Raw genomic sequence first — 14,423 nt, forward strand, 5'->3', positions numbered from 1 at the left:
TCAATCGAGAGGCCGAGTCAGTAGTCCATCTCCGTGCGGTCGCATAGGTGTGTCTCCGGCATTGCCAGTTTTTCTATTGTTTTCTTTTTTTCATCCTCTGACCGCTCTGGCCCATTTTGCCTGAGTGTTGGAGCAGACAGCACGCGGCTTTTGTCACTAATCTATATTATTCTGTTGCTATTGATTTTTTGTTCTTATCTAATTTTTTCATCGTATCAATTGTGAAGAGAAAACGTGCCGAGTGTACCGCGACGCCGGTGACATTGTGTGTTCTCGCGCGTGATAAGGAGCAAGTCGCTGCGCGTCAACGCAGACGGGCTTCACTTTGGGTAATTTCTCATAAATGTTTCTTTCTCTAAATTAAATTCCGTGTTTTTTCCCCTAAAATTCGAAATTCCTGTCGTTTTTCTACGCCCATAAAACTCTGATTTTTGCTTCGTGTGTGTGTCAAACGAGATACAGAATAAACGACGCTTGTGTTATACGCAAATGCACACGAAGCCCGGAGTTTATTTACAGTTTTATGCCCTAACCGTTCAAAGAACTCGTAATTATTCGAATATAAAACTGTAAATCGTTTCGGAACTAAAACCAAATCGACACTTATTTTAACAAGTTTCAATTCCACCCAGAGTTTAGAATCCCGTTAGACTTGGCGAATTCGTCTTTTTTTCGCTATAGTTCTGTGGAATAAAATTTTGTGCACAGATGACTGATGTCTGTATGCGTTACATAAAAGTTAGATTACGTGCGGTAATAGGCGTTTTCGCAAGTGCCATTTTTTCAGGCTTAATCTCGGACTTTTGTTATCCGAATGTCGCGAAAATTTGCGACATTCATTTCGTTTATGACAACGTACACGGGGATTTCGAATTCGTGAGTATGCATCTGAAAGTCCGATCGGAAAAGTGAATGCCATCAATCGTATGAAAAAATCGTCTGAAGCCTTGAACCGTACTCCATCGTATTGCAGATTTCAAAGTGTAAAAAATCTGAATTCAAACATCGTATCGGAATCGGAATTATTGAGGTGAACCTTTCCTGTTACTTGGGATGCATTTAATCAGTAAAATTTGCATTTATCAACACGCAGTACGAGCATGCAATGAAATTATGTCAGAAATTAAAAATGAATATGCGAACAGACGCATTAATTTTTATGAACGTATTGTGTCGGTGATTAAACGCTACAAAACACATTTCTGGCCATAATTATAAACATGGATTGATAATAATAGTAAATTATAAACAAATCGAACATTTTTCTCAAAAACATTCAATCAGTATGTGCACCCTGTATCAGGAATATTGATAAAAGCGAATTCATTGTATTTTGATCGTCGGAGATATTTTTGTTTCGATTGACTCATCGGCCCAAAGTTCTCCGGTTATTTTTATTGAATTCACGGTCGAAATGGTTTTTTCATTGTGTACAGGGGAGGCCCAGAACTTACAAAATTCCGACAAATGCGAAATATACACGTGTCTCGAAATTTTATTGTAGATTTTTTTAAATATCAACTCCGGACCTGTGCTACGAAATAGGTATTCCACGTTTTTTTTCGTCGGTACTAGTGGACGAAAATGAGTCATTGGAAAGTAGCAGCTCCTAGGAAAACTCATAATGTGCAGAAAGAATTTATGGTGCTCTTTACCAATCTAAATGTGAGTGCGCATCGGTATCGAGTTCTTCTCTTTCCATTTTCGCACGTTCGTGCGGCTTCGTTTTGAGGAAAAAAATCATTGCTATCGTCACCGTGGAATGATGAAAGCAAAATTTCTCACAATATTTCATTTTTTCCCTTTATATCTCTTTCATATTTTGTGAATCTTTCCTGCTTTAACCGTGACCTTAGCTTTCCCAACTCAAGGTATCGCCGGTTGCTCCGCTGAGATCGTGATAAAATCGTAAACAAGCGGACTTCACGTCGTTAAAAATATGTTCGCGATAAATGGCAAACAAAGCGATTGTGATATCCGAGCAGCGGTGTGCCTGAAGAATTACCCCAGCTTATACAGTCAAAATAATGGTCAATTTTCAATTTTGCTTCCTCATAGAGGAAGCTATGTGATGATGAAAAATTTTTTTCCAGTTTTTCAATGTCAATGTCCACAAAATGTCCCAAAACATCGAAAAATCATATCTAGAAAAAATGTCCGGATGTGTGTGTGTGTGTATGTTATGGCACTGCAAAATTAAAACGCTTATAACTCGGAAACGGTTTGAGATACAGGACTACCGTTTTGCACAGATGTTAATCTATGCAAGCTCTTCGTTCTCTGATAATTTTGTCAGAATTTGTAAAAAATTACGAATCATACGACGTTTTGAAATTTTCATAAAAAGCGTGTCGACGCTCTAACTTTCGAAAATTTTAAGATTTATTGATAACTTTTTTTTTATAAATAGACTATCGTAATAGGAAGGTTGGTATTGAATTTGGGGAATATCGGTTGAGCGGTTTAAATTTTATGATTTTTTGAATTTTACGAAAATATGAGTTTTCCAAAAAATCGTCTAACCGCTTCAATTTTTGGAAATTTTTAAAGATATTGTGTATAAGTCTGTACTTCCTCTGTACTTTCCAGCAAAGTTGTCGGAATTATTTAATTTCAATGTAAATATAAAAACGATGAAAATTGAAAGTTGCAAACTGTTTTTTCTGATGGCTCGTCATTTAGTTTTTTTTTGTGAATTTAAACAAAGAGATAAATTAATGTTCGTAAAAGAAGGTAGAGAAAATACATTATTTCCTTGTATATACAGAAAAAAACGGTGCAAATTAAAATTTGTAAATTGCTTCCTCAAGCCAAAATGGAATGAAAAATATAGCACCTCATAGAGTAAGCTTTGAGCATCGTGCTTCTTGACCATCTTGAGGGAGCACTTTTCAAATTTTTTTCTTTTGTTGAACAAAAAACAATATACAAATATAAATAAAATAGAAATATCAAAAGAAAAAATGTAAGAAATACGTTTCGACACGAATAAAGTACTTTTATCCAGATTCTTCGAAACAATCGTGAACACTGGGCGTTCTCTGATACAGTTTCGCAGTAACGCCTTGAGCATGAATCATTTTTGCCATCCCCCTGCGTGGGCCGACAGAGCTTCTTTTTAAGGAGGGTGGCTACGTTCGTCAAATTGATAAGAAATTGATCAAATTTGGTGATAATGTTCTTCAACATCAAGTGCGAAGACACAATTTTTTTCAAAATTTTCTTCTGCTTAGTCATCGAGTAATTACGGATTAAAGCAGATTTCTTATGCCCGGAATGTATACCTATATATATGGAAACGCTATGCTTATACACTTGAACTTTAGTGATCAATTACTCGATAACTGTACAGAAGAAAAATCTTAAAAAATTTGTACTGTCAAATTTGGCCCTAAAGAATATGTTCACCAAATTTTATTAAATTCTTATCATTTTGAAATTTTTAATGTATTTAACATGGTTTAGCATGCTGGCAACATTGTATCGTCGGTAGCCACCCTCCTTAATCGGTCAAACTGTGTCGAAGAATTTCGATTTCGAAAATTCCAAGTGAGGTTAGCTGACTGATCCATACGCTCAACGAGCAGTCGGACGAGCATGGATAAAAGCAAACTCTCGGTCACTGCCAATGACTGCAGCCAAAGTTCCCGTGTATGAAGAAACGTACTGAAATTTGTGAAAAAAAATCAGTCCTTCGATTTTTCAGATTGACTCGCATATATCGAGCGCTCTGAACACTGTCCGCTTTTTGGCTATCTCGTGATTACCCAATCTCGTAAATGGCCAGGCTACTGGTACGGTTCGGCGACATTTCGATCCCGTAGCCTCGTGTCCGACCTGTGCGGCGGAGGGGCATTGGCGATATTCGGCGACGTTCGAAGCCTGACTCACGCTCTTGTTTTTCTTATTTTTTTTTTTTTTTTTCATTTTTTATGGTTACGGAAAGCCAAAATGCGAATTATTGATTGTATCGTTATCATTCATTTGATGAACGAAAGTTCGATTAATTCGAGTTAGTTGAGTTGTAAAAACAATTTAATTACAAAATCGTTCATAGAAACATATTTCTGTAATTCGATTTAGAAATTTCACTTTTGGATTAAAAAGGTACGCGTTTTCACTGCATAATACGGCGGCGGAGAGAAGGGAAAAGTCGCGCTAGAGTGTGCGGCGTCAAAAAGGAGAAGCAGAAGGAGAAAAAGGAATAGGGATGGAAAATGAAGGAATGAATCGCAGTGAAAGTGAGGTTAGCAACGGCGGAACGGCGAGGGCAAGAAAGAGGAGGAGGAACAAAGAGGGAAGTGGTGTGAGAGAGTCCCGAGAGTCGGTGCGAAAAGAGGCCGACGTCGAGGGAGCCAAATGCAGGAAAGCGAGGACGGACGATGCGCAGACTAGGTATAAAGGAGATGAGCAACAAGTGGGGTCGAGGGAAACGCGTGACTGTCGCGTACGAGCCGGCAAGTGACGAGTGCCGAAAAATGAAGAGGCTACAGGATGCAAAGAAATAAAGTGACGTCGGGGAAAAAGCGGTGGAAGCGTCGACACGAGACTTCGTAAAGGAAGCAAAAGGATAAAGGAGAATGGTGGGATGAAGGGAAGTGAAAGGCCGATTGATAAGGAGAATAAAGAACTGTGGAAATAGGAAGAGTGTAAAGTTCGATCGGTGGGGAAAAAGCGGCGGGAGGAAGCCTGAGAAACGAGGGAAATGGAGGAAAGAGAGAATGACTACGAAGTACGAGACGAGGAAGAATCGAGGGCAAGCAGAGGACGATGAGAAGGAGGGAAAAACGAGATGGGTAAAGATGATAGAAAAGAGGCAAGAAAGATGGACTACACGACGATGAAAGAGGGGAGTCAGCTGGCAGGGAAGGAGGAAAACACGACGAAGGGAGAGTCGAGAAGCAAGCAGAAGTATTCAACGACGCTGAAGTTTGCAACGTTGGAGTCCAACGAAATGAACGAAAAAAACGTTTGTAATTCACCAATTTTTTATTTCACGAATCGTTGGTGCAGCTTGAAAAACTACGAATCGCAAATTTGGTAGGGAACAAAATAGGAGAATTACTGGAATTATTGGAGAGTTTTTTTTCGATCATTTCGTTGGACTCCAACGTTGGAAACTTCAGCGTCATAGTATTCAGGAGAATAAGAGGATGGAAAATGGCGTCGATGTAGACGGCGAACAGCGGAAGGAAGGGAGGAGCTCGGACGGAAAACGGAGTTGGTAATAAAAAGGGAGAAAAGCAAAAGGAACGAGTCTGAAAGTGGATGGAAAGCGGAGAAAATCGCGTGGAAGAGGTTGAAGGAATCCGTGATAGGGAAATGGAGAGGAAAATGAAAGATCGAGCCGCTACCCCGTCTCTTGATAATAAGAAGGACGTGGGAGGGTCAGCAGAAGAAAGGAAGTCGGAGGAGAGGGGAGAGGGGAAACAGAAGAAAGACAGGAAAGGGGAAGCGCCTCTGCCTAAAACCGTTAGATAGAGGCGCCAGAGTACAAATAAACAACACGTGCGACTCAACGAAACAAGCCAAGCGAAGCCACGTCCAAGCAAGAATTCAAGAGACGTGTGCTGGAAAGATGCGAGGACACGAACTCGGAAAACAGAACTCATGGTTAATTCTGTTACTAGAAAAAAACCCTTTTAGCCGGCAACACCGTGTAAGCATTGAATTTTATGTACGCCGCTGCCCAAATTTTTAGCTCGTACGCATGCAGAACTACCTTAGGTCAAACAATAATAAATACAAAGCGCGTCGATGCGATTATTAGATTTTTTAACAGGGTGGTTACGAAACGTATCGTTTCGGGTAGCTATGAAAAAATGAACATCAATTTGAAGATCGCGAATAAAATCGCATGCCTTGCAAACTCGACCACGATCAATCGAGGGCTTCTCGAGACAAGTCCACCGACTTCGAAAACAATGTTTGGAAGCAAACGCAAAGTTTGACTCGTTTCTCTGTATTTTTTGGTATCAACAAGCATTTGCTATCGTATCAAAGCTCGTAAATTCGTCATTTTTCGTGGTTTTTGATGGCCGTAACCCTGAAAATGTATTTTGAAAAATGGAGAAAGAAAAAAACTGTGATGACGCATCGAGGACGTGACTCGAAGCTAAAAAGCTGAAAATATGTGTTTCTTCCGAGATTATTTCGGTTTTCAAACGTTGAGCATTACTTTTGCGACACCCGCTGGCCCGAATCGTAAACCTGGGAACGCGATCCTCGTCGCAGCCGTGGCGTCTTGACGATATCGTCATGCTTATGTTTTCCTATCTTTACGCTCGCGCTCTCCGCTCCACGAGTGGCTCGCTCGTACATTCCAACTGCAAAGATAAATATCTCGTTTTTCCCGTTTTTTATAATCGCCCAGCACAGATTGTGGTAATACATAAATATCGTTTACATTGGGATGGAAAGAGCGACGATATCGCACGTTTCTGCTATCATTTTAGCACCTTGCATACGTGCCAGCTAAACTTTCGCTTATCGCGCTTTGTAGGTTTATCCGAAACATCGATTACATGAATTTTCCAACGGAAATCTACTCGTCCAAGCGTGAGGGAGAACAAAAGAAAAGCGTCATTTTCACTGAAGCTTTGCCAATGAATTTTTTTTTACACTCCGAATTTCCTGTGGCTGTTTTCGACCGTAGTAAAGTGGCTCAAGAAATGTAATCTTATTGTGAGCTTTCAGTTATTCCGGTACTTCCATAAATTCAAATACGCCGAACTTCAGAAAAAAATCATCACTTGCGCAGCAGCACAAAATGGGGTATTACATACAGTTTTTTGAAAACTCTGAGATCGTAATAAACCAGTAGAATTTTCATTTTTATTTCATAAGACCGAAAAGGTTCCTTGAAAACTATTTATTATTATGACGCTGAAGTTTGCAACGTTGGAGTCCAACCAAATGGTGTAAAAAAATCCTCCAATAATTCCAGTAATTCTCCAATTTCGTTCCCTGTCGAATTCGCAATTCGTAGTTTTTCAATCCGCGTTGATGCTTTGTGCAATAAAAAATTGGTGATTTACAAATGTTTTTTTCTTTCATTTCGTTGCGGACTCCAACGTTGCAAACTTCAGCGTCGTTTATTATTTATGATTTCGAATTTTTTCGGGTGGAAAGTCTAGCCGCCGTGCTGTTTCGGCTTGGGACGTCACTCCGTTGGCAAACAATACGACTGCGAAAGACCAAGTGACAAGATTTGTGAAAATAATGAGTTGTAGCGTATATCATTGGTGTCTCGTGCCTGAATGCAATAATACAAGTGCAAAAACCCAACAAAAATTGTGGATTCATCGCCAGCATCGAAGTACTTATCATCGGTAGATTCGTACTTTCTGCTCTCGCAAAGCCCTTTTCCATCATGCGATTTTAATAGAATAAATGATATTAAAGTCCACAAACTTAATAATAAATTGTACAATTTCAAAATAACACAGAATACGCGATAAATATGTAGATTGTTTACCACCGGAGTGACGTCGCGTTGGAATCCGATATGGGGGAAGGCGTTCTAGAAATTTGAAAGACGGATGAAAAAGGACGATTATTAAAATTGAGTTATCGAATTGAAATTGCATTTTTATGAATAAACATGACGTTTCTCGTTTACCTTTTTACGAAATCTATCATGAAGATGCATTTTTATGTTTTTTTACATGACGTAAAATGCCCTATTGTACATACTCTAAGAGCCTCGCTATTTATTCGTAAATAAATAATGATTAAAAAAGCTCGCTGTAGCATCGATCGTCGACAATTAGCACGCACGACCTTCCCCCGCCCTGAATCGAGATGACCTCTCCGGCATTTATGTCAGCAATTGAAATATCGACTGGAACGTCTGACCACGAAATTGTAACTCGAAAAGCGGCCGACGGAACTACGGTCCTTGAATTGACATTTATTTCGTTAAAAAAAGAAATACATAAAAACACAGCCATCGGTTTCGAAGGCAGAATTATCCGTCGCCCGTGACGCTTCTCGCAACACCCCGTTTAGTCATAATACCGCATTCTTACGGGACTCGTTGTTCTTCGCAGGATTACGAAATCGAGATTGATAATGACGTGTTGAAAGATGAGAATTTTAACACTCAACAACGTTAGGGAAGTTGAGGCATTAGAATGAAAATGATGTCACCGCTTTTAAACCGATTGCATCTTATAAAGTGAAGTGTAAAAAAAATCAGTTAAATTTTCAGACAGTTTAGGAGCGTCGTTGCTGAGAAAAATCAATAACAATTTGGGCCAAATAACATGTAATCTTATGGAAGTCAAGACACATTCAGTGATATCTCCGTTAAAAATGATGCTAAAAATATGAAATTTTTTGGGCAACACGAGCAAGACTTGTCGAATAATGTCAATTTTTTTCAGATTTATTAGGAGATTTGCTGAGATTATATTAATAATAATCTGTTTTCCGTGCAGTTTTTTGAGGCTAGAATCGACACTGTTCGTGTTTTCAACTTTTCTTTAAAGTGTATGCAACATTGCCAAACTGTAAACTGGCCTAACTTTTGAAAGGTACAGGTCATCACTTTTGGGTAAAAAAAATGACTGTACAGCCTCAACTTCCTTAATAGAAGTATGTTCGGCACGCGCAACTCTGCCTATTAAAACGCTTTGCAAACGTGAAAAATATAAATTCAGACTGCAAGAAAACGCTTCGATGTTTTATGGAGATATAATAAGATTTTCTCATTTTTTCGAGTCAAAAGCTGTTCAATGTTACGTAGATTTGAATGACGATTTTTTCGCGTACAAAATTAAGGCCTTATGTACACTTGCAGCAGGCAAAAAACGTGATTTTCTTGATTTTTTTTTGCCAAGAAAATAAATTTTAATGAAAAACTGTGAATGACATTCGTTAGTAAAGAGGTTCGTGTACTTGTATAATTTTTTTCACCAAAAAATTTATCTAAATTGCGGAACTCCAGCTGTATTCCAGTAGCACCTTTTTTTGAGGATCAGTTGCAGTGGACGTGACAACTGAAAAACTGTTAATCCGATTCATCCCAAATTTATACCACTTGTGTATTATAATAATAGCTTGGGCCTGAACGAAGGATTTGTAAAAATGTTGATTTAAAAAAAAATGGCGACAGTTTTAACAAAAAAATCACTTTTCGAGGTGCTAAATTTTCGAGTTTTTGTTACGATTTTCTTTTCCAGCAAAATACGAAATCTTTCGTCCAGGCTCTAGCTGTTATTATAATGAATAAGTGGTATAAATTTGGTACGGATCTTTATGAAGTTTGGTGAGAATATTCTTCAGACATTGTACTTAATGAATATGTAATAAAAAAATTTTCGATTTTTCCGCCCATCACAAGTGTGGCGGCCTTAATATAAGGCCTTAAATCGTTCAATTTAACTGAGACGATTGCAATCCATTAGAAATATGTTGAACCATCATTTTTTCGTTCCCGTGAATGAGAGTTATCTCCACTGTGAAATTCAGCGAAAAATTTATTCCGCAGCTCTTTGCGTGTACGTAATAAAATCGATGCACTCAATATAGAGGCAAGCGAAGCTTTTTCATCGTTCTTGTCAACTTTGACACGGAAAAATTTGGGGATCGCATGGTTCGCGGGACTTTCATTGCCCTAGGCCTTAATCGTGTTTTCCGAAAACAGTTTTCCGATTTTGTTCCAACGGCTCGACGTACAAACGTGTACAACAATAAACAATCGACGCGTAGCACAGAAATGTAGTACAACGTTGCACCGCATAGATCGATTCCGATCGGGTTTCAATTTGCCGAAACTCCCGTTCAGATAATTTTATTAAGAGGTACGAATTTTTAACATTTTACAGGTGGAATAAATGTCGACGAAAGGATATTCAGCAAGAGAGAAAAAAATGAAAGTCAGCCATAAAATCATTGGGCTCGTCCATCGACTCGTGGAGTTCGTTGGACGATTTATCTTCCTCCTCGCGGCGTACATCAGTGGACCCGGGGAATCTCAACCACCGATAACCGACATGATCCACACACTGAGATCGTGCAAAGCGATCGCGATGATGATCCGGGAGAAAAGAGTGAGCTTCGAATAAGCGACTTTTTTTTTATTGTTTATCGTTTATTTTTACAGCTAGACAATTTTGGAAATGGATTGAAATTTTTCAAGGTCACTGCCACGTCAGTCGTGCAAGCCTACATCGACCGAATAAAGGAAGTTCAGCCAATATTGAATTGCGTGTGCGAGGATCGATTCGACGAAGCCCTTAACGAAGCTCGCAAGTGTGACGAACTACTGGCCTCGCCCAGTGCACCATCGTCACAAATTCTCGCCGAGAAGAAACCATTTTTTGGCGTCCCTTTCACCACGAAGGTGAAGGAACATTTTAGAGAAGAGACGAAGAAAATTACTCTGAAAATTGAACGTTTTTTTTTCTTTATTTTTTGCTAGAAATTTATTTTTTATGATGTGGAAAATTCGATTGGAAATTTTGATAGATTTTTCCAACAATTCAATCAACGGGAAGTTCGGATTTTTTTGGTTTACTATTTTTTGATGTAACGTAGACAAAATTCAAAATTGCTACTTTTCGTCTTTGGAAAAAGGAACTCCTTCAATAAAATCTTGAAGGCGTCGATTCTTGGTGCAAATTTCTTCACATTTTTTATACGACTCCATAAATCTTTTATTTTTCAGGATTGCATAGGAATTTCAGGCATGAAACAGACAGCGGGGCTCGTCCTGAGAAAAAATACTGTTGCTGATCGCGATGCCGAAGTTATAAGACTCATGAGAGCAGCTGGTGCCATTCCACTGGCAACTACTAACGTTTCTGAACTCGCCATGTGGTGGGAAACCGGCAATTGTCTTTATGGGACTACGAGAAATCCTTATAACACGAGGTGAAACCAAAACGCGAAAAATCCTCCAGCATTTTCATTTGTCCACTCGATTTCAACTTTTATTTCAATATTTCGGGGAGACCACATTTTACAAAGATTCACTGTTAGTCTGATACGATCTCAATCGTATCTGGGATTGTTCTATTGTTTGGAAAAACAAGTAAAACAGTTTGGAACGAAAATTCTCGAGAATCCGCCCAGTCACCAAAATAATGCAAAAAATTTACTCATTTTACCATCTTTTTCTCTCGCTTGTTATTGATCCATTTTTCAAATTATTTTCTCCATCACTCTGAAGTAGAATAATTTTTTCCACAATTCAAAAACACATGGACGAGGATAATGTATTTGGGTCATTAACGCATGCAACGATTCTTTCTTTACGAGTGTTCGTGAGAAAAATAAGTTGGAAAGACATTTTTGGGAACTAGAATGGAATACCACAGCTGAGGGAACAAAACTCTGTCGGATTTTCCAATTTTTGTATGATTTTTTTTTGTTTATATGAAATTCATTAGCATGTGCAATTAGTAAAAAATTAATCTTATTTTCATGAAATATTTTCAAGTGATTCGTCCATGGGTTAATTATTTTTCCATCGACAGGCACATTGTTGGCGGATCTTCAGGCGGTGAGGGTTGCATCCAAGCTGCTGCAGCCTCTCAATTCGGTATAGGTTCGGATATTGGCGGCTCTATTCGAATACCCTGTTTCTTCAACGGAATTTTTGGCCACAAACCATCGAAAGGTTGGCCCACGAGTTCATAACAGTTTTTGACATTATTTTACTTCCTGCGTTGGTAAACAAAATTAGTTGTCTGGAAAGTGAAAGAAATTAAAAAATTAAATAATCGATTAATTCTTCGTTGTCCAGGAGTCGTATCGAACGATGGACAGTACCCGAATCCTCATAGCGAAGACCAGGATCGTTTACTCGGGATTGGCCCCATGTGCAGATACGCCACCGATCTTGCTCCTATTCTCAAAGTATTGGCTGGTGAAAATGCTTCGATGCTTAATCTCGACGAGAAAGTTGACATTTCCAAACTCAAAGTAAGTCTTTTATAGCTTCTGCACTCTGGGAAAATATTTCGCATTTTCATTTTTATTTTTGTAACGAAAAATTTCGAATAAAGATTTCATAGTGTTGAGGTTGGAAATAGTCAGCGAAAAACTCTTGTGTCAACCATTCTACAGAGCAGAATAATTTTTCAACAGATTTCGTTCCAAATGAATAATAATTTCGAAAATCCACTAATACAGCGCTGCTTTTATAACTTGTAAAACGAACTTTCGTTTTACGTTTTTCTTTCCTTTTTCTTTTTTCTATTTTCTCACTTTTTTGACAATGAATAAAAATTTTCCGTATGTAATAATCCTTGCTAATTTTTTTGATTTATTTTTCACAGGTTTATTACATGTTGGACGACGGAGGCCAACTTTTAGTGTCGCCTGTTGACCACGAAATCAAAGACGGAATAAAACGCGTTGTCAAATATTTGGAAACGGCCCACAAAGTAAAGGCGAAAAAAGTAGAGATCAAAAAAATGAAAAAGAGCTTAGCCCTTTGGCTGGCAAACATGACCTCTCCGGACGGTAAAGACTTTGCTCACGAGCTGGCGAATCGGAAAGGACGTATCAGCTTAGGCTGGGAATTTCTCAAATGGTTTACCCGGACGGGTTCCCACACTTTTATTGCTCTTGTCACAGCGGCATTTGAAATGTTCAAATTCAAACACGACAGCGAAGAGCGCACCACACTTATTCAGCAAAGTCGGGAGCTTTATCAAGAATTCAAGGTAAATAAGAAATTTCAAGTGTTTCACTATTTTTCGGAACGATGAAAACGCTTCGGTCGATAACAGCATCGAATCTGCTTCAAAAAAACATTTTTTCCATTCATTTTTTTTCACAGTCATCGTTGCAACGAGTTTAAAGTTTTACTTAATTATTTCTAAATTCTAATTGCACATGAAAATCATCAGCATTTCTTGAGTTTATTATTCGAAAATGTTCGAAAACAACAATCCGCCGCACACAGCTCTGTAGAAATGAAAAATGTTGACAATACGAATAAATTTCGGTACGTTTATAAATGTTTCGACAGTGGTGGAAAAAAGTTATCTAGTCATGCCTTTATTTTGATTTTTTTCATGTTTGAGTTATTTTATTATTTAGATTAACTTAACGACGACATTTATTAACTCTGTGCAACGTACTGCGCTGTTTTTAAGCTGTCATCGCTCAATTTATATTTGCCATTTGAAAACGAAATTTTTAATAGTCGGTGACAAGATAGCAGAGAAAGCTAATGTTTATTCGAACGATACCGAAAAAACTGAATAAATATTCTCTCAGCGGAAATACTCCGAAAACTCTTTAAAATTAGACGGATTGTTTTTGACAAATTTTCCGCAAAAGGCTGTCGAAAGGTAATTCATTGATTTCAAATTTTTTTGAATTTTTCCAGGACATGCTCGGCGACGATGGAGTATTTTTATACCCGACGCATCCGACCGCAGCGCCGCTCCATCACGAACCACTGATAAAACCGTTCAATTTCGCGTACACAGGCATTATCAACATTTTGGGTCTTCCCGCAACTGCGTGTCCGTTGGGACTCAATAAACAAGGTCTTCCAATCGGTTTGCAAGTAGTCGCCGGTCATCTTCAGGATCATTTGAGTTTAGCAGTTGCGGTTGAGTTGGAAAACGCGTTTGGTGGTTGGGTCTTACCTGCGATTTCTTATTGAGCGAAGATAAACGAGGCCAAACCAACAAACCGATCTACTTTTTCATTTGGAAGCCACTTTTCCTCGCAGGATTGAATTAATCCGTGCAAAACTCATCGTTCGTTATTTTTTTATTGTTAGCTTTTTGTTGTTACTCTTTCCGAGCCTCGAATGCGAATCAGTATTCAGAAAAGAGATGCAAAGATAATATTCTGGGGTAAAAAAGTATTTATATTATATAACGAATTAGTCGACGAACTCTGCCAAAAAGTTTGGTAGGCCACGTCAATTTCCAATGATTTTTTCCACTAGGTTGGAAACATATTTCCTCAGTTTCTTTTAAGGTATTCCTTTCGAATGACCGTATTTTTTAGTGGCGCAAACTAGGGCACTCGAAATTTGGAGTGATTCCTAAAGCTCTGAGAAGTCGCTGCTATATGGGAAAAGCTTTCTGCCATTTTTCCAACTTCTATCGTTAACATCTCATTTAAGTATTCGGTAAACCTTTATTTTTATCGTCGCTATGGATTCCTTGGATTTTTTTTCTATCTGTGAGACAGTTTGTATCAGAAATTTAGAATTATTCAGCACACGAATTATCGAATAGAAATGTGGTGATGATGGAATCTCAATAATCTCTCGTATAAATTTTACCATTTTTCAAGTTTTAATTCTTTATTGAATGTTCGGTAATCTGACCTGAAATTTCGCCAATCTATTCGCATGCACTTTTACTTAACTGGCATTTAAAATCAGTTATTTGTAGAATATTCGGATTCGTAAAAGGAATACCTTAAATAGAATTTTTTGTACA

General features: G+C 38.3%; 1 protein-coding gene and 1 long non-coding RNA gene across 4 annotated transcripts; one reads left to right on the forward strand and one right to left on the reverse strand.

Annotated features, from left to right (window-relative positions):
* Nucleotides 1–28: 28 nt before the first annotated feature.
* On the forward strand, nucleotides 29–14,226 carry LOC122410504 (fatty-acid amide hydrolase 2-A). Of its 3 annotated transcripts, XM_043418685.1 has the most exons (9): nucleotides 29–47; nucleotides 228–329; nucleotides 9,831–10,055; nucleotides 10,145–10,348; nucleotides 10,673–10,878; nucleotides 11,484–11,626; nucleotides 11,753–11,931; nucleotides 12,288–12,677; nucleotides 13,349–14,226. In XM_043418685.1, the coding sequence occupies exons 3-9, from the start codon at nucleotides 9,840–9,842 to the stop codon at nucleotides 13,628–13,630; spliced, it is 1,620 nt and encodes a 539-aa protein (XP_043274620.1). In that variant the 5' UTR covers nucleotides 29–47; nucleotides 228–329; nucleotides 9,831–9,839; the 3' UTR covers nucleotides 13,631–14,226. The 3 variants fall into 3 exon arrangements, with proteins under 3 accessions (XP_043274620.1, XP_043274621.1, XP_043274619.1); XM_043418686.1 differs by lacking the exon at nucleotides 228–329; XM_043418684.1 differs by having other exon boundaries at nucleotides 41–329.
* On the reverse strand, nucleotides 5,818–6,259 carry LOC122410507 (uncharacterized). Its single transcript, XR_006260966.1, has 2 exons — nucleotides 6,179–6,259; nucleotides 5,818–6,046 (listed from the first exon to the last, which is right to left on the reverse strand). It is a non-coding gene; the product is annotated as an uncharacterized lncRNA (long non-coding RNA).
* Nucleotides 14,227–14,423: the final 197 nt, after the last annotated feature.

This window comes from Venturia canescens, chromosome 5 (assembly GCF_019457755.1).
Source record: "Venturia canescens isolate UGA chromosome 5, ASM1945775v1, whole genome shotgun sequence".
NCBI classification, from domain to species: domain Eukaryota; kingdom Metazoa; phylum Arthropoda; class Insecta; order Hymenoptera; family Ichneumonidae; genus Venturia; species Venturia canescens.

Excerpts from the sequence above, each read along its gene's own strand:
- LOC122410504 (XM_043418685.1), top strand. The coding sequence starts at position 9,840 with ATGTCGACGAAAGGATATTCAGCAAGAGAGAAAAAAATGAAAGTCAGC. Across the intron at positions 10,879-11,483 it reads AGAAATCCTTATAACACGAG|GCACATTGTTGGCGGATCTT; the intron begins GTGAAACCAAAA and ends TTCCATCGACAG. Across the intron at positions 11,627-11,752 it reads TGGCCACAAACCATCGAAAG|GAGTCGTATCGAACGATGGA; the intron begins GTTGGCCCACGA and ends TTCGTTGTCCAG.